The sequence below is a fragment of the Mustela lutreola genome, chromosome 12, assembly GCF_030435805.1.
Source record: "Mustela lutreola isolate mMusLut2 chromosome 12, mMusLut2.pri, whole genome shotgun sequence".
In the NCBI taxonomy this organism is placed as follows: domain Eukaryota; kingdom Metazoa; phylum Chordata; class Mammalia; order Carnivora; family Mustelidae; genus Mustela; species Mustela lutreola.
Window position 1 is genome coordinate 43,087,736 of NC_081301.1, and position 26,241 is coordinate 43,113,976.

At 35.6% G+C, this 26,241-nt stretch overlaps 1 protein-coding gene across 2 annotated transcripts in view; it reads right to left on the reverse strand.

Annotated features, from left to right (window-relative positions):
• Positions 1–20,767: 20,767 nt before the first annotated feature.
• IFT74 (intraflagellar transport 74) overlaps positions 20,768–26,241 on the reverse strand; it is an 83,812-nt gene continuing 78,338 nt past the window's right edge. For both annotated transcript variants that reach the window (XM_059142818.1, XM_059142817.1), the window contains exons 19-20: positions 22,768–22,828; positions 20,768–21,080 (exon numbers count right to left, since the gene is read on the reverse strand). In XM_059142818.1, coding sequence (XP_058998801.1) covers positions 20,962–21,080; positions 22,768–22,828 — 180 coding nt within the window. In that variant the 3' untranslated portion in view covers positions 20,768–20,961. The remainder of the gene's footprint in view (positions 21,081–22,767; positions 22,829–26,241) is intronic.

Consider the following 26,241-nt stretch of genomic DNA (forward strand, 5'->3'; position numbering starts at 1 on the left):
GCAAGAATAGGATGCTATTTTTAATATATTCAGATATATGCATACAATGGAATACTATTTGGTGATAAAAACAGCTAAATGCATATTGCTAAATTTAAAAAGCCAGTATAAAAAAGCTAGATGTTGTATGATTCCTATAATGTTCTGGAAAAGGCAAAACTATGGAGTCAAAAGATCAATGGTTTCTAGGAATTGGAGGTAGTGTTGATTGGATGGAGTACAGTGAATTTTTAGAAGCAGTGAAAGTATTCTGTATCGTACTGTAATGGTAGATATATGGCATTGTGCATTTGTCACACTCATGGAACTTTACTGCACAAAGAGTGAAACTTAATGCACTCGAATTTTTTAAAAAATTATTTAAGAGGCCAAAGATGTAGTACAGAACATAACAAAAGAGTCTATCTATATTACAAATGTATGTAGCAACCCTTCAAGCATGAGGAAAAGAGAAGGAATCACCTTTCCCCAGTATTCTAAACGTATGGTCATGGAATTCTATTAATGTTAGCAAAGTTAAAAATTTTTTTAAGTGACAGACATCTCCAAGTAGATACCAAAATACTCTAATAAAAAAGACAGTGTGGGACGCCTGGGTGGCTCAGTTGGTTAAGCAGCTGCCTTCGGCTCAGGTCATGATCCCAGCGTCCTGGGATCGAGTCCCACATCGGGCTCCTTGCTCAGCAGGGAGCCTGCTTCTCCCTCTGCCTCTGCCTGCCATTCTGTCTGCCTGTGCTCACTCTCTCCCCCTCTCTCTCTCTGATAAATAAATAAAAAAAAAAAAATTAAAAAAAAAAAAAAGACAGTGTTACAATGCTGCTTGTGACAAAAAAAACTGCTTTCTGGATAGGATACCTCATGCATGCAAAACGGTATATTACATATTGCTAAGGGTGGAAATGCAAAATGAGCCTAAGTCCTGTTTAATTAGAAAGTTCAGTTACTGTTCAGTTTTTACTGAAATTTTTAGAAGGGTGTTTCTGAAATGGATGCTTCAGTTAGAGAATGTGAGTTGAGTTGGGCTTTGAAGTGTGGCTAGGGTACATATAAATGGGCAGGAGGAGGGCATCTCAGGTGGAAGCAGCTAGAGGCAGTCACTCGGGCTGGCAAGAACATGGTTGTATAGAGTCAAGTGGATTGAAATAGTCTCCTGGGAGCCTCCAACTGTAATGTTTCGAACTGCAATATATATGAATTCTGCAGTCTATACCTAATTTCATGGCTCTCTTAAAGTTAATATTTTATTTAATTTTATTTAATTTTCTTTAGTATGATATGGAAATATGGAAATATGGAAAAATCATCAGATAAAGAATGTAAGAACAAGGAGACTTTGATGCAGATGAGTTGTTAAAATTTTCCAGGAGAGCATACATGTAAGTGGCAGAGTTGGGAGTATGAACAGACACATCTGGTTTTTGAGTCTATAATCTTTCTACGTAATTGGTTTGATTCCTCATTTACAAACAAGGAACTGAAGTCTAGAAAAGTTCTATTATGTAGTATTTATTAAAAAGTAAATTCAGTTGGGGTTTCCTTTTGTGATTTCTCTAAAAATGCATCTAAAATAACAGAATAAAAAAATATAAATCAAACACAGCCCAGAGGCTCGATCACATAGAAAAGAATCCACAGCAGAAAACAGGCCAGGGAGAAAGATGACTCTTTCTGGTTTATGTCGAATTTGAGTTGCTGCTAGATAACTTTGGGATTTTCAGGGCACCCTTCTTAAAAAATTCTCCAAATTATGAGAAGAACCACTTGGAGTTTCAGCAGATCTTGTACAAGTGTATTTGTTTATTCTAATTCCAAAAGTTTCTTTTTTTCTTCCAGTTATGAGACTAAGTTGTGAATCACCCCTTTGACAGTTAGGTATTAGGTGTGTGCATTTCTTTGGCTTGATAGTTTAAATTGCCCTCTAATCATTACTCTCTTTGAAGATTTAGACTTAAAAGAAGAGATATAGTACTTCTTAGTCACTCCCACACTGGGAGATATGCCTGGTCTGTACCTTCACCCGCTTCTCTTCAGTTCATTGAAAGCCTGATAAAGACCAGGCCAAGAGCTTGTCCAAACCTACAGTTGATGAAGAAAAACAATTCCAATGTTACTGTAGAAAAACATTATATATCCTGCTCCTTTTCCTAGGAATTAAGGAAAATTCTCTTTTTTTGGAACATATTATCCACATAATTTGAATTAAAGTTGTATTTTTTAAAAATAATAGTTTTTTATCTTTTAAGAAGATGACAAATTTCTCAGTTAAAAAATATCCATATCCATATCCATACATACATACATACATGTATTTTCCAGAACGTTCTCATCTAAAGCACAATGTGATGCAAGGAGCATCCTTGTGATGCAAGAAGCAAGAAATGTTTCATTTTCAAACACTAAGGAAGTATTCCCATTACCTAAGTTTCTCAATATTTTCTTCTTTAATAAAACATATTTGCAGAAGGGCTTGATTTATTCTTGAAATAATGTAAAATCTTGTATCAACTTTGTTTTTTTTTAGGATATTATTTATTTATTTGATAGAGCATGACACAGCAAGAGAGAGAACACAAGCAGGGGGAGTGGGAGAGGGACAAGCAGGGTTTCCACTGAGCGGGGAGCCCAAAGTGGGGCTCGATCCCAGAACCCTGGAATCATGACCTGAGCCAAAGGCAGACATCTAACTACTGAGCCACCAAGGGGTCCCTCAACTTTGTTTCAAATGTCATTTTCATGTTGTCTTTTTTAATTAATTCACTTGGCCATTAATTAATCAGGCTCTTCTCCTGTTGGTCTGTAGTAGAAAGATCTTTTTACGTTTTTGTTTGTTTACCATTTTAAACAGTTTCCTTTTAGCCAATTTTCATCTATCATATTTTTAAAGTTAGTGTGAAAATTAAATATGCCAATCTTTCTTATTATACATCTACCATGTATAAAACTTGTATTTCTTAACAGAAATTACTAATGAAGAAACATTTAGAATGCATACTATCCTCTATTAGTATTCTTTCTATTAATAGTAATGGACTGATAACTTCGCTTTATGAAGTTTCTTTCATTCCAACTTGTAAAGCATACATTTTATGCTGCTCCCTACAAAGATGCACTATAAACTTAGTGAAATGGGCAATTAGCTCTGCTAAGACTTCACTTGCACTTGCTGAAGGACTTGATAATATATTTGTACTTTCTTTCCCAAGGCAGCCTTTGTTCTTATAACTCTCTCCCCTTTCTCCACTCCTTACTACAGAAAATCAATGAAAAATGTTTAAGTGGTAAAAATCAGTATGCTGAACACCACAGAACATGTAGCCAAAATAAGAAGCCAATGAACTTGCAAGAAAAAGTATGTAACAGCCACATGATTGTATATTACCAGGATGTTCAGACATCCTGTTTTAGAACAGCACACTTAATGGAGGGGAAAGTCACCTATTGATGAAAGTAAACTTGGAAAGATTTCTATTTTAGTATCCTTTCTTTTTTAAAGTCTCCTGCCTCCTGCCCCTATCTCCTACTCAACTCTACTTCCCAATTACAGTAATTAAAAAGGAGGACATATCCCAATGGAATGCATCTTTGTTTTAAACTTCCTTACCAGAAGTTTATTGTTCTTCTTTTTTTTTTTTAAAGGTTTCACATTTATTGCTACATAACCGTTGTGTAGAAGTCGCATTTTTGGTAAAAGTGACATAAGCTGTTTTTACATTTCTTGCTTCTAGTGGATAAGATTTATCAATATCTATTAAAATTTAAAATGCACATTCCTTTCAACCTACAGATCCCACTCCTGGGACTCTTTCCCAAAGAAATAAATACACGGGTAGATAAAGGCATATAAGGATGTTTATTGTAGCATAATTTGTAGTGCCAAAAAATGAAAACAAAATGAATGCTCAATACTTGGAGAAATACTAGATAGATATTGTTAATCTTTTTTTTTTTTTTTTTTAAGATTTTATTTATTTATTTGACAGACAGAAATCACAAGTAGGCAGAGAGGCAGGTGGGGGGGGGGGGCAGGATCCCCGCCAAGCCAAGAGCCCGATATGGGGCTCGATCCCATATCATGGGATCATGACCTGAGCTGAAGGCAGAGGCTTTCACCCACTGAGCCACACAGGAGCCCCTAGATATTGTTATTTCTAAATTATGGATTATTGTGCTATTAAAGTATGAATTCATGTTATACTCAAATGAATTAAAGGTATTTCCTCTGGGTATTACTGGGTGATACACTTGAGAATATGGTCCCATTTTTTAAAAGTTAAATATCAAAATAACCGTGTATTTTCTTAAGTAAAAAATATGAATAGGTCTGCATAGATTTATATAAATCAAGAGAAAAAAATGGATGGATACATATTAGGCTGTTAACATGGGCTATCACAGAAATGGGGTATAAAAGACCTGAAGTGGGGGAAGAGAGATGATATTTTAAAAAAGTCACTACTAAAGATGTGTTCATATTTATGTATTATCTAAAATTTTATACATATATATTAATAAATGAACATTTTTATAAATAAAAGGCTTAGGCAGTAATATTTGAAATTTGCACAGATCTGTAATAATTCATCGATGGAGACCAGAAGTAAAGATAGGAATAAATCACCTGAGGCAACTGGTTCTCATAATGAAAAAATATTCCTTAGGACATTGTAACCTTAATGTAATTTTAAAATGCCATTAAAACTTAAAATCTCTCTATTTCCATTTTAGAATATTTGGGAATATATAGTAACTTCCATTTGATGATATTAACTGCTACAATTTCTTGAACATTTTTGGTGGCAGGCATTGTGCAGTTACTTTACCTTATTAGTTCACCTCATCTATATGCTATGAGGGAGACATTATATTCTTTATTTTGTGGTTACTAAAACTGAGAATTAGAAAAGGCAGGTAGGTAGTGAGGGTTACCCAGCTAGCAAGTGGCAGGCAGGATTAAAACTTGTATTTGCATGGCTCCAGAATTCATTCTCTTAACTAGTATTCTATATTAGTTCCCCATTGTTCTGAAACCAGATTTCCTCTGTATTGTAACCCTTTCTTCTCTTGAAAAGGGTTTCTTTGATATGTGGTATACCTAGAAAGAAAAGACCATAAAGAAAAATTCTATGATGAGTGTTGGATAGTTTGGATAGTTTTGCCAACTATCCAAAAAAAAAATTTGGACTATCCAACACTAAGCATAAGTTTCTCAATACAGGATTTTATGGCAATGATAAAAATAATCACTAATTTATTTAAAAGTATCTGTTGAGTACCTACCAGGTACCTATGCACTAAGCATTATTCCAGGCTTTTTGAGAATGAATGGGTCCACATTCTATTATATACAGATATATACTACCAATAGCACAGGATTTATAGTAGGGTCGTTTTATGTTTGTTAACAAAAACACAAGTGCCTACTAACATTTCTTAAGGCACTGCTGGATACTATAGTAAAAAAGACAGACCAAGTCTCTTCTGTTATGGAGCTCAGTTTCTAGGCTGGAGGGTGGAGGCAACCTTAATCAAACACTTAAGAACATACCAGGAAGAGATAGAAATATAACTGCAAAAAAGAGAAAGTTAATAGAGGGGGATAGGGCAATCTAGCCAGAAGTTCCCCAAGATCATGATCTCCAAGATCACAAAGAATTGACTTGCAAAGTATTTAGCAGTGAGAAATCACTGGAGATTTTAAGCTGGGGAAGATTATGATCTAATTTGCATTTTTAAAATATCACTTTGATTAAAGTGAAAGATAAGGTATATATAAAATATAAATTATTAGGATCCAAATCAGTAATAGGCAACAGATATAAACAGGTAATGCACAAAAGAAAAATTAATGTCCAATAGTTAGAACAAAAGATAATTGAGCTCACTAGTAATCACAGAAATACCATTAAGACAACAATTTAAAAAAAATTCAAGTTTAAGGGACACCTGGGTGGCTCAGTGGGTTAAAGCCTCTGCCTTCGGTTCAGGTCATGATCTCGGGCTCCTGGGATCGAACCCCCACATTGGGCTCTGTGTTCATCAGGGAGCCTGCTTCCTCCTCTCTCTCTGCCTGCCTCTCTGCCAACTTGTGATCTCTGTCAAATAAATAAAATCTTAAAAAAAAAATCAATAGAGATAGCTTTCAACAAAGCAATGTTTAATGGGAAAAAGAAGGTCCACAATAATATTTTCATGTAAAATTTTTAAGAATACAGAATACTATTCTTTTGTTTATAACTATTTACATGGAATAAAAATGTAAAAACAGCCTGAAAGGATAAACACCAAATTTAAGGGGATGATTAGTTCTGGGCTATGGAAATGACAAAAGGAATGAAAAAGACATCACCTTTCTTGTAATATCTATTTCTATTATATTTCAAATTCCATTCATATCTGTAATGACAACATATTAACTTGTTAATTCTGGTGAGTATACTGACAACTATTGTAAAATTCTTTATATTTACTCAACTTCTTATATTTTTCAATAAAATAAAAAGTATTACCATGGCTGCTCTTAAAGAATGGATTGTAGAGAGGCAAGAGATCAGTTAAGGTCCAAGAAAAAAATGCAATGGTGGCTTCAACTAGGATTATAATAAAAGAAATGGGAAAAAGTAGATTAATCAGGTGATGTTTTAGAAGCTGCTGTTGAATCAAATATAAGGTGTAAGAGAAAGAATGAAGGCTGTCTCTTAAATCTGTTTTTGCATGTAAACTTACTACCTGCTCAGGGCAGGTAGGGCAAAAACACAGATAGTATGAAACTCCCTGTGCAGTTCCATTAAATGTCACTTACAGTCAGCTGGAACAATTACTGGTTAATGACGTCAGGCATAAAGGTAAGAATACTGTATTTCTACATCTTGTTAGGAGGTGCTCTACTCCCAGGTAACACAAAGGCAGAACATTAACAGAGCTTAGTTGGTGTCCACCATATTTCTAGTTAACCAAGCTTCTTGATTTTGATTTCCTTGACTTCAGTCTTTTCTTGTTTTGATTCAGACTTCCCTAGTTGCCCATGGCCGTGACTGGATTTCTTTAACTTTCTACTTACCAGTCTTACAGCGCAGTAGCAATACCTGGCTTAGGGGATGCTTTTGAATTTCACCCCCTACCCTACATTACTATTCTGCAAATAAAAGGTGTGCTTTCTATCCAACAGAGGTTTAAGACGAGTTTCCTAACCAAACTTTCAGTGAAATTACCATCCCTAAAACAGTCTTATATAAAGATTCTGGAGCCAACTTGAGACTCAGCAGTCCTGGGTTATTCTGCGATGTTGGCCAGAACATGGCATTAAGGCTAGAGGTGGATTATCAGGACAGAGGCTATTAAATTCATTTATGTCTTCTTTAGAAAGTGATTATCCCATAAAATGTGAGAACATTGGTATGGAACAGATGGGATGCCAGGTCTTAAGGAACTCCTGGAGGCTTTACTTGAATGCCTCAAGAAAAACGTCTTTTTTTTAAAATTTTTTTAAGATTTTTTATTTATTCATTTGACAGAGATCACAAGTACGCAGAGAGGCAGGCAGAGAGAGAGAGGAGGAAGCAGGAGCCCGATGCAGGGCTCGATCCCAGGATCCTGGGATCATGACCTGAGCTGAAGGCAGAGGCTTTAACCCACTGAGCCACCCAGGCACCTCCTCAAGAAAAACGTCCTAAGTAGTAAAGAATTCATGAACTCAGCAGCTGGGTTTACAAAGAGACACTTTGTTTACTTTTTCAAAATCAGCCAGTATTTGCATTTACAAAGAAAATTTATCATCATATGAAACAGCACTGTTTGGTTATTGTCTGTCTCCTGCATTAGAATGCAGGCTCCATCTGGGCAGGAATTTTGCTGGTCTTGGTCACTTTTTTATTCAATATATATTAGCTGAATGAATTTGATAAATGGAAATAGGCAGCCTTACTTGCTGGTATAGTTGCCTTTATATGTATGGGTAGGATTTGCTTTCACCATGATGTACTTCATACATTAGTAGTTCCTGTTATTGCCAGTGAAATTATGATAAATAAATGCAAGGACAGAAACTATAGTTGATAAAAATTCATTGCAGATGGTTGAGGCTTATGTTGTATATATTGCTACTGTAATAAATTACCACAAACTTGGTGGCCTAAAGAAACACAAATTTATTATCCTTACAGTTTTGTAAATCACAAGTCTGAGAGATCTGTAGCTAAAATATTTCTAAAGACTCTAGGGGAGATGGTTTCCTTTTTTTTTTTTTTTTTTTTTTAAAGATTTTATTTATTTATTCGACAGAGAGAAATCACAAGTAGGCAGAGAGGCAGGCAGAGAGAGAGAGAGGAGGAAGCAGGCTCCCCGCCGAGCAGAGAGCCCGATGCAGGACTCGATCCCAGGACCCCGAGACCATGACCCGAGCCGAAGGCAGCGGCCCAACCACTGAGCCACCCAGGCGCCCTGGTTTCCTTTCTTTTCCCAGCTTTTAGAAGCTGCTACATTTCATGGCTTATAGCCCTTCTTCCATCTTCAAATTATATCATTCTAAATTTTGATTCTATTCCTCAAAATTTTATCTCCGCGGCTTTGACCCTCTTGCTTTTTAAAGGGATGTTTGTGATTACGTCGGGCACAGCCAGCTAATCCAGAATAATCTTCCCATCTCAAGATCCTTAATTTAATCACATTTAATCGCCATTTAAGGCACAGATTCACAGATTGTGGGATTTAGGATGTGAACATCTTTGGGAGGCAATATTCTGTGCACCACAGTTATTTAGAAATCTTACTTGCATTGAAATTTTCACTCTTTGCTCATTCATTATTTGTTGCTTCAATGTAAAAAAACCTGAAAAATTTAGAGGCACATGACAGTTTTACCTGAGTCAATAAACCTGGAAACTAACTTCTCTTTCAAGCAAGAAGTCCTGGTTATTTTTTCTAACAGATGGGAACGGGGGCAAATACTACTTTTCTTGTCATTCTTTGAAAAGATTGTAGACTAACAACAAGACTAACCTCACCTCATTCCCATTCCTCACCTTTCAAACACTAAAATCTGCTTTTCAGTTACATTAAAAAACGTGACGAGCTTCATAGTAGCAAACTTGGTAGGGCAGGCTCTTAGCCCAAGGATGTTATCTTTATTCTAAACATTTTTATAGCTTCTTTTTTGGAATTGTCTTTAGAGACAGTATACCAGACACACAGGAAAACACAGCTCATTATTTTAAGGTCACAAGGTACTTTGCCTACTCTGTCTTCTTCCCTTCCCCATTGTTTTAATCCACTTGCCTTCATCCCCACTCCTTCCTCTGCAGATACTAGTGCCAGAGATCTGTGAGGTTGAGAGGAAGGCCTGGGGAGAGGGAGTGTGGCTCAAAATGAGGCAGAGAGAGTTTCATGCAGAGCTCAAGAGTAGCAGAATGTAATTTAAGTTTATTTGTGTGACCCAGCCTACTTTAAACATTTAAACATTGTTACATAACAATATTTGATAATTCACTAAGCGTCAAAATTCAGGTTAAAGTAAATCCCTATTGAGAACTGTTTGTAGCTACATCTAAACTTCTATTAGTTCCCAATATAAGTTTTATTTTATTTTATTTTATTTTATTTTTAAGTAAGTCCCAAACCCAGCATGGGGCCCAATGTGGGGCTTGTACTCAGGATCCCGAGATCAAGACCAGAGTTGAGATCAAGAGGTCTATGCTCAACCACCCCGCAATGTAGTATTATTTTAAATAAAAGGGTATACTTATTAGTCAAATAGACTTATCAATATGTTATCTTTGACAATGGATATGGGGGCATAGGAGGAGAGACTAGAAAAACATTCCTGCATTGATTTTTTTCCAAAGGAGGTCTCAGAGGCTTTCTTAGAGCAACACTGTAATTCAAAGCTTTCCAAATCATGCAATTAAAGTTTACTATTTAGATACAGAAATAAATGAAGAAAATATTACTGATAATTGCATCATATAAATGGATATAAAATACTATAGCTATATATAACTAGCATATGTTATATATAAATAATATACTATTATATATAACTAATTCATATATTATATAGCTATACAATGTTTCTTAGTATTGGAGTTATTAAATGTAAGCACAATTCACAAATCCTCTGATATTTTCAGTTCCTGAAATTAAGAAGATCTGGCCAGTCTGATTCTTTCAGAGGTCCATTCAGAAGAAAGTATCTAAAATATCCCTAACTACCACATTTATTTTTTTTCTTTATTGGGCCAATTAAAATTACTTTTTAAAGAAAATAGGTTTGTAAAAGTAACAAGACTAATCAAAAAGAATACAGAAAGTCCTACTTTAGATTATAATCTCACATAGGAAAATTTTTTTTTCTCTCCTTATAAAACAATTTTACTTTATTTAACAAAACTGCCATTTGGCTTCCTCCTAAGGCTCATCCCCTTGCTATAATCAGAATAAAAATTTCTAAATTCTAAATCTATGCTGTCCAATTGGTAGTCACTATTGATATTTTGCTATTGAGAACTTGAAATGTGGCCAGTCCAAACTGAGCAATTAAGTGTAAAATATACTATAAAAATGCAAAGATTTAGAACAGAAAAAGCAGCATAAAATATCTCAATAACTTGTTTTGTTAATTACACATTAATATGGTATTTTGAATATATTGAGTTAAATAAAATATATTAAAATGAATTTCAACTGTTTCTTTTTCCATTTTTTAATGTGGGTACTAGAAAATTAAAATTCTGGGTCACATTTGTACTTCATACTGTATTTCTATCGGACATCCTGTTCTAAATCTGCAGGACAGTATTTCCTCCTACAAAATTAGAAAACTTCATACCTGAATAGACATGTGTGAATGATTTATAGTGTGTGTGTCTATATATATATATATATATATATATGTATACATATATATGTATCTATATATATGTATATGTAGTTTCCTATATGTATGTTATATGTAGTTTCCTAACTCTTCTTAGTGTTACTATTTATTTGAGAGAGAGAGTACACAAGCAAGCATGAGTGAGGGGAGGGACAGAGGTAGGTAGAGAGAGAGAGAGGGAGACAAGCAGACTCCTCGATGAGCAGGGAGTCCGACACAGGGTTTTGACCCCAAGACTCCAAGATGATGACCTGACCTATATTTGTATAGTCAAATACATGTCTATATATATAGATATATATAGACACATACACTTTTAAGTCACTCAGACATGTATATATATATACATATGTGTCTATATATATAGACATGTATATATGTATACATATATACACACATAGATATGTAAGTGTATATATACTGTACAAATATGCAAAATATTGTACAAAATATAAAAATAAAATCTAAATATATTTTATATATACACATATTATATATACATATATGTGTGTATATATGTATACATATATATATAGACACACAGACTATGTCACTCACACATGTCTATTCAAGGATGAAGCTTTCTAATTTCTAATATACATACATATATATCTTTATACATATATATCTTTAATTCAAAATATTTTTAAAGCATTATCTATTTAATTCCTAGCTCTTTCTCAAGAAGTAGACAGCTATGTCCCCCATTTTCCAATAGCAGCTCCACAGACATAAAATGACTGACATGGTGTTAAAATGTACAAGTTGTACAGTGGCTCTAAGTCTGCACCCAGACAGTTCCAGTGCCTTCATACTTACTTTTCTTTGTATACATTCTTAGAGAAGAAACAGTCTGCCCATTGGAAAAAAAAATCCTGCCTAGAAATAACAAATCATTGACCCTCAAAAAACAGCTAGGAAGCAAAGGCAAGCTTAAATGATGAATTTCAACAGATGCTGCCTCAGCCACAGTAAGAGAAAAAAGGAAAACTGAATCAATTGCTGCAAATGTCAGAAGTATTATGATAGAAAAGTTACCAAAATTCTCACCCATCCCAATACTCCACAAAAAAAGAACTCTTTTCTCAATTTACAGAAGGGCAAGTTTTGTACTTTTATTTTTCTCCAACAAGTGTAATCAGCTCTCTTTGTTTCTATCTATCTATCTAAACATCCCCAGAGGAACAGAAATCTGGCCTATCTTTGAATAAGCTTTAGAAAGCTCCATTTGGATTATAGTAGTGATGCTAGGGGAAAAAAAATAGTTGTTTTTTTTTTTTTAATATTTTATTTATTTGACAGAGATCACAAGTAGGCAGAGAGGCAGGGAGAGAGAGAGAGGAGGAAGCAGGCTCCCCACTGAGCAGAGACTGATGCGGGGCTCTATCCCAGGACCCTGAGATCGTGACCTGAGCCGAAGGCAGAGGCTTTAACCCACTGAGGCACCCAGGCACCCCGAAAAATAGGGTTTTAAACATTTCTGTTTCTGAGCAGAATCCAAGAGAATGTTCAAAGAGCTCTTGAGTAACTGTATACAACTCCCACATATTTTCATTTTTTAAAACAATGAGTAATACTGGGGCACCTGGGTGGCTCAGTCAGTTAAGCATCTGCCTGCCTTCAGCTCAGATCATGAACCCAGGATCCTGGGATTGTGCCCTACATCAGGTTCCCTGCTCAGTGGGGAGTCCTGCTTCTCCCTCTCCTTCTGTCTGCCACTCCCCTTGCTTGTGCGCTCTCTCTCAAATAAAAATTTTTTTAAAAATATTTATTTATTTGACAGACAGAGATCACAAGGAGGCAGAGAGGCAGGCAGAGAGAGAGGAGGAAGCAGGCTCCCCGCTGAGCAGAGAGCCCAATGCGGGGCTCGATCCCAGGACTACGGGATCATGACCTGAACCGAAGGCAGAGGCTCTAACCCACTGAGCCACCCAGGCACCCCTCAAATAAAAATTTTTTTTAAAAATGAGTAATTTCATGTAAAGTCTCTTCCACATTAACCAAAGTCTAGATTTATGATTTATATGTAGTTTCCTAACTCTTCTTAGCGTTATTTATTATTTATTTGAGAGAGAGAACGTGCACAAGCAAGCATGAGGGGAGGGGCAGAGGTAGGTAGGGAGAGAAGGGGAGACAGATTCCTCGATGAGCAGGGAGCCCGACACAGGGCTTGGCCCAATGACCCCAAGATGATGACCCGACCTAAAGTCAAATGCTTAACCAACTGAGCCACCCAGGTGCCCCTTAGTGTTCTTTTTTAAAGTGAGATGTAATTCATATATCATAAAATCCATTTAAAGTGTATGATTAAATTTTTTAAAAATGTTCAGAGTTGTACATACATCACTTCGGTCAGTTTTAGAATATTTTCATCACCCCCAAATAAATATTGCACCTTTATTATTACTGCCTCAACTCTTCTCATCAATAGGCAACCACTAATATACCTTCTGTCTCTATTAATTTATCTATTCTGGATATTTCATATAAATAAAATCGTACAAAATTCTATACCCTTTATGACTGGCTTCTTTCACTCAGCATGTTTTCAAGGCTCATCATGTTTTAGCATATGTTGGTACTTCACTCCTTTTTATGGCTGAATAATGTTTGTGTGTGTGTGTGTGTGTACACATACCATATTTTATTTAGCCATTCACCAGCTGATGGACATTTGGACTATTTCTACTTTTATTATTTTTTTATTAAAGATTTTTATTTATTTATTTGACAGACAGAGATCACAAGTAGGCAGACAGGCAGACAGAGAGAGGAAGGGAAGCAGGCTCCCTGCTGTGCAGAGAGCCAGATGCGGGGCTCAATTCCAGGACCCTGGGATCATGACCTGAGCTAAAGGCAGAGGCTTTAACCCACTGAGCCACCCAGGCGCCCCTGGACTATTTCTACGTTTAGAATATTATGAATAATGCTGCTATGGATATCCACGTTTAAGTTTTGGTGTGAATAGGTTTCACCTCCCTGGTATACAATTACAAGCGGAATTTTTAAGTCATATGGTGATCTATGCTTAACTTTTTAAGAAAGTTCCAAACCACTTTCCAAAGCATCTCCCATGCCATTTTAATTTGGTTTAGTCTATCATATCCAAACAAATTTAACTCAGTAAGCTCTCACTGTGAATTTACATGTCAAGTAGTCTGCTTGGCAGAGAAGACACAGATGACTAAGACATCATCCCTGACCTCAGGAAGCCCACAATGTGATGAAAAATGTCATAGTTCAGTAGAAATAAGAAATTATTTTTACTAACCTGCCTTAAAGAGGGAAGGAGAAAATACTTGTGGTCTAGCAATATCAGATGAAGACAAGATGCTTAAGTGACCCTGGTACTTGGTAATTACACAACTAGTATTCAGGAAATGTTTAATAATGGAGGTTTTTTGGGCTTATATTTCTGCTACTGTAGCTTTTCATACCTTTACATGAGGCTTAAACTAATTTCATGTTAGTGGTTACTAAAAATTACCCATATCTAGTGACACTTTTGAAGTCTATGGAAAATAAGCAGTCATGGTCCAGTTTTCATTATATAGTAATCCCAATCATGAATTCACTATCATAGTATCAAATTAGCCTATCACATAGGGATCTTTGAAACAATTCCAATAGCCAAGGGGAAAACTATTTCATTTGGCAAGCTAATATTCTCTAAGCCTCTTGTAGAACCAAAAAGAGGAAATGCCTAGGAAAGACTGAAGAGTGGACAAAAAGGTAGAGGAATTAAGTGAAAGAGAGGTAATAAAATGCAAATGAAGAAAGAAAGAGTGGTTAATAATTTTAAAACCTACACAAAAATTTTACTAGAATACAACACAAAGGAGTCCATTAGTTTTGGTAATCAAGGTATCAGTTGTGTTAACGAAGCAGTTTTAGTGCATTATTGAACAGTGTTTGGTGGGAAGAGACCAGGGCGTGAAGTAGATCAGTCTTTTACAGACAATGAATGTGAAAGTAATGGGAAGAAGATGAATATATTTCTATACTGAGATGATCAAATCAATGGAGAAATGACTAAAACCACAGGAGAAATGGGATGATAGAAGATTAAGAAAGATTCATAAGTAATCTGCAGTGGACAGGATAAGCACCAGAGGAGGAGTTAGCCTTGGACAGAGAGGGACCTTCTTTTAGGACTTAGAAACTATGCTCCTAAGACATTTGCTTCTTAGATGGAACATGTGTGCTTCTGAGAGGGAAAAATGGGTACTGATGAAGATGTATGTGTGCAGGCAGTGGGGATGAGAACAAGTTTAAGAAATATAGAAACTACTACTTTCCTTACATGGCATTCTACATGTTAAAGCGATTTCACACACCTTAATTGCATAGGAATCTTATAATAACCCTGCGAATAGGTTCGGGGAGACTGGAACAAGTTGCCAAAAGGCTGTCAGCTATTGGAGCTGCATATGAAGAACTTCCAAACTCAAAGGTCCCATGCCCTTTCAGTTGTTTCTGTAATTATGTACAAGCAGAGGAGTGAGGTGGTAAAGCAAAGAGCCATGGCAACTATGTGACTAGCTTGAGTATTATGAACGGATGGATCTTTTCCAGTAAGTAAGAGAAATCTTTGCAGTAATTCGATTTACAAAAGTCTTTCAATGAAGAAGGCTTAAAGAGGGGCGCCTGGGTGGCTCAGTTGGTTAAAGCCTCTGCCTTTGGCTCAGGTCATGGTTCCGGGGTCCTGGGATTGAGCCCCGTATCAGCTCTCTGCTCGCTGGGGAGCCTGCTTCGCCATCTCTCTCTCTGCCTGCCTCTCTGCCTACTTGTGATCTCTGTCAAATAAATAAATAAAAAGAAAAAAAAAAAGCTAAAGAACTATTATTTGTGTCATGGATGCTTTCATCATAATGAACGAAAAAGAAAGAAACTCAGATTATTACAAGAGATGGCAAAGGGTCTAACCCATGTGGTAGCTGAAATCCCAGGGACTTTTCCTTAACTGGGGTGTTAGTGTTAAGTTTCCTCTCATCATTTGGAAATATCCTTTTTGTTTACATTAAAATTTATGAGGCTGTGATCACACAATATCAAAGCATTAACTTGGTATGAATTTCAGACAATTAAGCCAAAAAATTCTTTTAAAGATTCTTTTTAGGGGTTCCTGGGTAGCTCAGTCGGTTGAAAATCTGCCTTTGGCTCTGGTCATGACCCTAGGGTCCTGGGATCGAGTCCCACATGGCACAGGACTCTCTGCCCAGTGGGGTGTCTGCTTCTCCCTCTCCCCTTGCTCCTCCCCCAACCCTACGCATGCACATTCTCTCTCAAATAAAATCTTTATTAAATAGATAGATAAAGATTCTTTTCATCAGATCATACTCTAATTCTTACTGAGAAGATAATTAAGCAAATATGGCATCAATACCTGCCATGCTTGTTGATGGCAGTACACAGGACGGTCATGAAATATTTTAAGAATCAAACATCTGACAAATCAGAGTATTTTTAAAAAGATTTTATTTATTTAACAGAGAGAGAGAGATCACAAGTAGGCAGAGAGGCAGGCAGAGAGAGAGGGGGAAGCAGGCTCCCTGCTGAGCGGAGAGCCCGATACGGGGCTCGATCCCAGAACCCTGAGATCATGACCTGAGCCAAAGGTAGAAGCTCAACCCACTGAGCCACCCAGGTGCCCCAATCAAAGTATCTGGTAAGTAATTCCAATCTATGCTTAATGAAAAGAATCTTTATTTTGTGGAGGACTTTGTTTTTTGGCTGAAGTGGTGGCACCTTGGAGATAATATAGGTTTGCGTGGTTTTGCAAGAAGAGTTTTATCTCTTATTACCTGACACTTGTTCTAATTAGCTGTCTCTTAAGGTCTCTTGTGAATATCTCTTATGGTCTAACCTGATACCTCAAGTGTGCCCTTGGAAAAGGAAACAAGGCAACCAGACTTTGACAGCTTTACCAAACCCCCTTTACTGACTTTGATATTTCTGGCAAGAAAAGGAACTGAGCCAAGGAACATCTTCAAAGGTAGAAGCCCCAGGAGGGTTGGGCCAATTGGTAGTAAACGTCCATTTGGACTTCTGATAACTACAAGCCAAGGGACATTATAAAAGCAAGAGCTCCAGTACCCTGCAGGGATGCAGGCTTCATCCATCCATCTACTGTTTAGCACTTTTGTTATTTCCTCCCAAGGGATGCTTCCTTTTCTCTGTAGGCTACATGGGAAGTTAGAGAAGCTGGAAAAGCAATTTTCTTTTCCTCTCCTTCTTAACCATTTCCCCTAATCCTGAGACACAGGGACTTGCTTTGTCCTTGGCAGGGGGGATGGGGTGGGGCAATCTCTAAGGCAGCCCTTCCCAACCCCAGTAAACTAAGGGAAAGTTCACTTTAGCAAGAAGCAAATTAAACATAGAGGCTTTTAAAAAATGAACTAGTGTCCTTTGATAAAAATTCAGATTGAACTTATGGACTATTTCAAATTTTCTCACTTTCATGTCAGTCTGGGCTTCCTCTAATAGGGTAAGTTTATCTACTGAAAATGAAAACACAGAAAATGAGATAATATTTCAATTTGGTTAGTAGTAGTTCTTTCTTGGCCTTGTGCCAAATATAATTTTAACCGATTAAGTCTGCTTTTCATCCATGGTATCACCATGTTGTTATCATGGTAAGAATACTGTTTTACAGAAAGATTTGGAAATAAAACAAAAGTTAATTTTGAAAATCTAATTTTAGTTTTTATATTTCTCTTGTGAGAGACTTACCTAATGTGTCTAAGCCTCTTTTAGGTAGCAGACCATTGAATTCTTAAGGACTCATGCTTTCTCCAAACTCTCTTGTACCCTGAACTCTTTAATGGATATTATGGTCTCTCCTCTAACATAGCTTATCCTTATGTGTACTTGCTCTGGAGAAGGACAGAGAAAATTATCAAAGAGAACACCTCTGGTTATTATCAGGTAGATTTCTACACAGATTCTTCCTATTCCAGTTAAGGTTATACAGTCAGCTTTTCAGAGCAGTAACACATTATGATATATTAATGAGAGAAGATATTGAAGCAGCAAAGTATAGTCTACTATCTTTTAAAAATAAGCATCAAGCATTAACCTTTTGTTATTACAAATTTATAATGAATATTTTTAAATTCTATTTTTATTAATAGATTAATTTTTTAGCATGAAACATACCCTGCATATTAATTAAAACCCAATAAAGTTTCTAATTATAGTAATGAGGCAATTAGGTTTATTTAAAAAAACTAAAATAAATGAGGAACTGCATTGTCAACCTGGATAACACTTGTGTTGAAGAGTGCAGGGAAACAGCACTCTTGCACACTGCTAATTATTATGCTACCTTTCTGAAAGCCATTTGTGTCAAAAGCCTTGAATTCCGCACACTCTTTGGCCCAACCTTATGATTAAGCCCTATTATTTTATTTTATAGATGAAAAAAATAAATTCAGAGACTGAGAACTTCACAAGGTCATATAACAAGTTAGTAGAGGAGTCATGATTGTTCAATTCATTTACCTAATCCAAAACTTATACTTAATTCTATACTATAAAATGAAAGATCTGTTAATATTAAAATAGATGACAATAATGCTCTAGTAGTCCATCTTGATTTCTCCTTCTTTAAGTCTAAATGTTCTAATTTCCTGGCAGGCAGATAGCAAGAACCCTGGGAGCTGCTATTAACTGGTCTTTTATCTCTAGTGTGAATGGCATTATTCCATCAGAATGTGGTCAAAATCAAGGACTCCCCAGTTAGTGAAAATGAGACTCAAAAACTCATGTTTATTTATTGATGAAGGATAAGGATGGGAAAAACAAAGACTTGCTAACTTTCCCATGTTGATTTTCATTAGTAAAATTACTCAGCATGTTTGTTCAGTCTGCAGCTTCTTTCCATATGACTTACAAGGTGTTGTTTTAACAGGAATGGAACTCACTGAGCAATGTGACTGACTGAGGAAGAGCCGGTTCATGCAGATAGTAGCCACCAGTTCTATCCTAGCAAAGAAATATTCTTGTTGGATTTGTTGAAAAGCTCTGAGAGGAAGGAAGAGACATTAGCGAGAATTTCCCTCAGATAACACATTTTAGTTTAAAGAAATCCTGCTCAATTATGTTCCGCAAATATCATATATGAGTAATTTAAAATAGAGGTTGCAAACCTTGCTTTTTTGAAAAGAAATACTCTTTTTTTTTTTTTTTTCCGCCAAGCTTCTCATTCTTATAATGCAAACACATATGTTTATTAGATTCTTCCTCCTACCTTCTTTCTGGGTGAAGACTGAGTCAGATCTAGTTCAATAACTGCAGAGTTGTCTTACTATTATACTCCTTTTCCACAAGTTAGAACTACTAACTGTATATAGAACTTTATCTGAATTTTTGTTGCACTTCTTTATTTTTTTTTAAGACTGCACTTCTAAATATTTTATATACACAATAGATGATTTTGAACCAAAATTTTTAGGCCAGAAAGTCCAAGGAAGATTAAAACAACCACAATTCCACCACTCAGGGGAAAAAAAAAAATTCCTTAAATACTATATACTCTTCTTGATCTTATTGTACATTAGCACATTAAGGCCTCTTAGCAGTCAAGAATAAAAATAATTTACCTTTGTTACAAACCATTTTTTCCAAACTTCTTTGACCATGAATCCTTTGGTGGTATAACACCTATTAACAACCTGAAGAACTTAATATTAGAGGAACATATTTTCAGAATGCCACCTTAATGAATGTTATCACTGTCCAGGATCTTTAGCCATATTAGTAATCCAGAGTTAACCAAAATCGACAATGCTCAGCCATCTACATAATCTCACACACACTAAAGTTGAAGAGTTTATGGTGATATTTACTTCAAGAAAGCAACATGGGGGGCGCCTGGGTGGCTCAGTGGATTAAGCCGCTGCCTTCGGCTCAGGTCATGATCTCAGGTCCTGGGATCGAGCCCCGCATCGGGCTCTTTGCTCAGCGGGAGCCTGCTTCTCTCTCTCTCTCTCTGCCTGACTCTCCGCCAACTTGTGATCTCTCTCTCTGTCAAATAAATAAAATAAAATCTTTAAAAAAAAAAAAAAAAAAAAAAAAAAAAAAAAAAAAAAAAAAAGAAAGCAACATGGATGGGTAATTTATAATATGTAAATTATAGCTCAATAAAGCACCCCCCCCCCAACTTTTGTTTCAGGAATACTGAGAAGTGGAGTTACTTGATGAACATAAAATCAGAGCAAAAGGAGGACAGTTGCAAGAACTATCTTAAAGATGACTTATTCCTGCCTACAAGAGAAGATACATCTATAGTTACTAAAATATCTCCTAGATTTATACTATACAATTCTACCTCTTCTAGTTTTTCTTTTCAAATGTTCTGGCAATACAAAATTAATCTACTTACAGTCCAAAAGAGTGAATGTATATTCCAGAGTGGCAATAAACAGCAACAGGCATCATCTAAAACAGACTACCATATGTGCAGCATTTCTTTTAAACTTCATGTTTTTCCTAGCATATACACGAGAAAATATTTTTAAAATGCAAAGGTTAAAGTTTTCAATTCTGAATCTTTAAGGATAACTGATATACAAAGAATATGTATTAATACATTTACCTGGAACTTTATATTCCCTAAAATACATCAAATATACCCTATTTAAGATAAAGCTCAAAGCTAAACAACTCCCTTCCATTCTTACTTTTTCTAAAAGCAAAATTGACAAGGATGATATAAGTAGTAAGTCAGAATCTCACTCCATGTATTCCTCCTAAAGTTGACACATTAAAAAATGATCTCATTTACTGCCATAGATGGATTATACCAACTAAGTGAATCTCAGTGGCTACTTTTAGTTCATCTCTTAGTTCGCTGACACGTTTTTATCACCCACACAAATAAATACAAATATAAAAAGATGCTTTTCTGTATGCAAACTTTTTATTGAACTATTATACTATTTAAAATAGTATAACCTCTTCAAAGAGGTCGCAAAAATTATAGCACTCAAAATTTTTAAACTCTTCAAGGGTAAGCTATTCTTTTTCAGTCAGCTTATACAAAGTTTAGCAACAAGAGTGTACTACTATAGAGACTTGAAGATGGTTCAGACTCAGTTTCTGCTCATGTTATGTAGAGCTTCCACAATGTTTTTATTGTACTCTGCAATCTGCTTGGTCACATTCTTCATGATTGACTGGTAATCACTCTCTTGACTCTTGGTTGCTATAACTAATTACATGAGTTAAGGGGAAACAGTGATCAACAAAAATAGTAATCTACTTGGGTTAGGAAGGAATCAAATCCTTTTTTTTTTTTTTTTTTAATTTCTCTTACTGAAAATTGAAAATGGCCAGAAAAAGCACAAATAGAATATATTTAAAAATAAACATATTAACAGATTAAGATCAATTGAAACCTAAAAGGCTAAGCAAAACTTGTTTCAAAAAATTTCACCTATAGTAGAACAGTTAAAAAAAAAAAAAGGTTTTATTTATTTACTTGAAAGAGAGAGAAAGCATGAGGAAGACCAGAGGGAGAGGGACAAGCAGACTTTGCACTGAGTGCAGGGCTCCAATGGGGCTCAATCTTATGACCCTGAGATCAAGACCTGAGCCCAAATCAAGTTAGATGCTTGACTGAGCCACCCAGGCATTCCTATGAGCTTTTTTATACTTAACATTATGCATCTCAATCTAATTCTGGTCTGAGAACTGAATATTCAGAACAACCATGTTCTCTAGAGTACACTGAATTTCAGAAGTCTCTATAATTCACTCTATTTCAAAATCCCCTACTTTGTGTTGCATAAACTAGACTGATAGACTAAAGCATATTCAGTTAGAGTCTTTTGCTTTTAAACTGAGTAGTATGACTGCCCGTGATGCATTTGGTGGGGAAGCAAGCTGGGATCCATGCTGCCCGGAACTGAAGTTTGGCAGTTTCCTAGAGGAGAATCTAAACTTCCAATGAGCCAGGAGCTACTTCTCCAAGCAGAGATGTCCTTAAAGGGTCAAAGAAAGGAAAAGAAAATAACTTCTGGGTTAATGTTTTTTAAAATTGCACAACACATGTCCTCAGTAGCTATTTCCTCCATATATAAGCACACAGAAAAATTAGCAAGAAGATGGGATTTAAGTACTACATTGATAGAAATATGAAGTTGAATTGGCTAAACACAGAATGAGCTTGAAAGTCAAATTTCTCAGGATACTACTTAGGCTTATCTTCCTCTGCTGCCCAGATATCCAAGGTACAGCATTATTAGCAACAGCAAACAATTACGAATATACATATATGCATGGTTTTATATAATTATTTCAATAACTCTATGAGAAGGGAATATTAACTTTGTTTGAGATGACAGAAGTGAGGCTTAAACAAATTAAATTGCCCAAAGTCCTTAACCTACAAGCAGTACAGTCAACACTGAAATTTAGATCTCCTTACTCCAAATCCTGTGCACTTAGTCACTTTGCCACACTATGACTTTGTATAGTCTGCTTTCTATTGTTACTTTTGTACACACCCTAATTATTATAGACTGGAAACTAAGTCTTACTCATTTATTCCCCACATAGTTAAGCTTGGTGTTTTATACATATTACATATTTGCAAAGTTTGTGTTAAATTTCATTTCATTTCATTTATTTAAAGAAATTCTTAGAAAAAAATTACTCTGGGGCACCTGGGTGGCTCAGTCAGCTAAGCATCTGATTCTTGATTTGGGCTCAGGTTATGATCTCAGGTGTGAGATCGAGCCCTGCATCGGGCTCCCTGCTCAGTGGGGAGTCAGCTTGGGATCCTCTCTCTCCTTCTACCTCCCCTCCATCCTACTCTCTCTCTCTCGAATAAGTGAATAAATCTTAAAAAAAAAAAATCACTCAGTCAAGTTCATTTGCTTCTTCTTAAAGGATACATTCTTTCATCACAAAATTATTTTGTTCATGGTGTTGCCATTTCCTCTCCAAATTTGTAAGCTAAAAAACACAAAATAAAAAGGTTAAACAGTACCCATATTCAAAACAATTATACACCCTTTTAAGAGGATAAGCAAAAAAAAAAACATTTAATTTTAAATCGTATCAACTGCTTGCATTTTGGTGAGATAAAGACCTATGGCAGACAAAAAGGAAAATTAGAAAAGATTAAACAATAGTAAAGTACATTAATAAATATAATGTTGAATTTGACAACGGGTTTTACTCTATATACGTAATTGGAAAATATTTACAATTTTATTATGCCAATGAACATGCTAACTGAAGACAATTTATGACTCTTCCCTTTCCAAAAAGAACTTGAAAGAAAAGAATGGGACATGGTGGGACTCTCTCCTTGAAATCTAGAAGTCTAATGCTACAAATGTGATATATATTCTAACACTGTCAAAGGTTCAACTATATAGGAGTAACTTCCTTATTTCCAGGGCTAAATTTCCTGTCTAATTCCACAAGCTGTGATAAGAGCAGAGCTGCAGTGTGAAGATTATAAGAGGGTTGGTTAAAAACTGGCACTGTTACAATAATTTCTGCATCAACAGGAAACTAATGTGGATATTATATTGATGGTTGCTTCCTCAGAAGACAATTTTACTGTTATAGAATTAAATTGTTTTTCTGATTTAATTAACCTTTTAACTCTGGGTTATGGTCTTTCTTTTTTAAGATGCACATAGTATTTTTCCTAGGCAAAGGACTATCTGAAAAATGAAACATTAAAATAACGTTCTGTGTGGACATTTCTAAGAGGTAATGATCAGTTTTAAGAATCTGAAAACTGAAGCAGCATTAATATCTCTTTCTACTCTCATGTTAAAATTATTTTCAGGGCATAAGTTCAGTGTTAATGTACCATCTATTCCACTGTTTCCTCTAAAGAGATAAATCTAGATATTAGGATAAGTCCTAACTAATTAATTATATAAACTGTATATGCTGTGAGTTAACACTATTAAAAATTCAATCTGGCGGGGGCCAGGGGGTTTGGGAGAGCAGAGTGCAGTTATGGACATTGGGGAGGGTATGTGCTATGGTAAGTGCTGTGAAGTGTGTAAACCTGGTGATTCACAGACCTGTACCCCTGGGGATAAAAATACATTATAAGTTTATAAAAAATAAAAATAAACAAATAAATAAATAATTCTATCTGGCTTCCCAGATAGGAACTCAAAGTTAAGATGGACTTAAGGAAACAGTCAGCACATTTTGGCAATAAATCTCTAATAACCTTTTGCAAAGTCAAGTACCAAACTTTTCCCCTTTGTTTCAACAAAGAGGTGGCCTTCTTAGAATGCAGACCTCTTAAGTGCTAAATGAATAATGCTACAAAAGCAACACTCTGTCAGATGGTCAACTTCCTTATATATTATACATCTGTATTAGTGACTTGCCTTTAAACCTCCGAGAATATCTTGAATCATGAATCTGTTTTTCTCTTACAACTTATTTAAACACTCTGTTGTACATTCTTTATATATTCTGGATATTAACCCCTTATCAGATATTATGATCTGAAAATATTTTCTCCCATTCCATAGGTTGTTTTCATTTTGTTGAAAACAAAATGTGTTTTGTTTTCTTTTGCTGTGCAGAAGCCTTCTAGTTTGATGTAGGCATACCTATTTTTGCCTTTGCTGTTCATGCTTTTGATATCATAACCAATAAATGGCTGCCAAGACTAATGTCAAGGAGCTTTATCCCTATATTTTCTTCTAGGAGTTTTATAGTTTGTTCCAATATAAATATGTTTAAATAATAGCAAATAAATAATAGCCTTTCATCAAAAATTCTGTTATGAAATTTATAGACTCCAAAAAATGGTTTTTAGTGAAAATGAGCTTTTAGAACTTCATCAAGATAAAAAGCTTCTGCACAGCAAAGGAAACAGTCAACAAAACAATGAAGCAGGAATGGGAGAAGATATTCATAAATGACACCACAGACAAAGGGCTGATATCCAAGATCTATAAAGAACTCTTCAAATTCGACACCCCAAAAACAGATAATCATGTCAAAAAACGGGCAGAAGACATGAACAGACACACTTCTCCAAAGAAGACATACAAATGGCTAACACACACATGAAAAAATGTTCAAGATCATTAGCCATCAGGGAAATTCAAATCAAAACCACACCGAGATACCACCTTATACCAGTTAGAATGGCAAAGATTAACAAGACAGGAAACAAATGTTGGAGAGGTTGTGGAGAAAGGGGAACCCTCTTACACTGTTAGTGGGAATGCAAGTTGATACAGCCACTTTGGAAAAGTGTGGAGATTCCTCAAAAAATTAAAAATAGAGCTACCCTATGGCAATTGCACTACTGGCTATTTTCCCTAAGATACAAATGTAGTGAAAAGAAGGGCCATATGGAACCCAATGTTCACAGCAGCGATGTCCACAATTGCCAAACTGTGGCAAGAGCCAAAATGCCCTTCAATAGGTGAATGGATAAAGAAAATGTGGTCCATATATTCAATGGGGTATTATGCCTCCATCAGAAAGGATGAATACCCAACTTTTGTATCAACATGGATGGGACTGGAGGAGATCATGCTGAGTGAAATAAGTCAAGTAGAGAAAGTCAATTATCATATGGTTTCACTTAAGGAATAACATGAAAGACATTGGGAGATGGGGAGAAGAAAGGAGTTGGGGGAAATCGGAGGGGGAGATGAACCATGAGAGACTATGGACTCTGAGAAACAGAGGGTTTTAGAGGGGAGGGGGTTGGGAGGATGGGTGAGGTTAGTGGTGGGTATTAAGGAGGACATGTATTGCATGGAGACCTGGGTGTGGTGCATAAACAATGAATTTTGGAACACTGAAATGGTAAAATTAAAAAAAAATTTTAAATGGTTTTCAAGAAAAGAGCTGCAAAAGATAAGATCAGATTTTATTTGATCAATGGGGATTCCCAAAAAGAAACAAAGAGTTATATTATGAATTCCTGTTATCAGTATAAGGGGTTAAGTATGTGATTAGCACTCGATGTGCCAGTAAACAAGTAGCCATTGACTGGCTCTAAGAAATTGTGTTTGTCAAATGTTTTCCTCCTTAAATAATCTATTCAGTGATTATTATTATTATTATTATTATTATTATTATTAAGAGAGCTAATATTTCATTAGCAGTATCAGTACTTTTTCCTAAGAATCATTTAAAACAATGGCCTCATAAACTTTTTCTTATATTTCTTCTCCAGTATCCATCCCCACTCTAAACTAGGATAATTTTGCCACTTACAAATCTATATCCAGACCTGTATATTATGACATAGAGACAAAAATAACTGATAAATCCAAATATGTAAAATAGTGACTTCTAATCTTTTTAAAGTAGTTGTGGCAAACTCTGATGAGATTTCACCCCTTTCAAAAAGAATATAA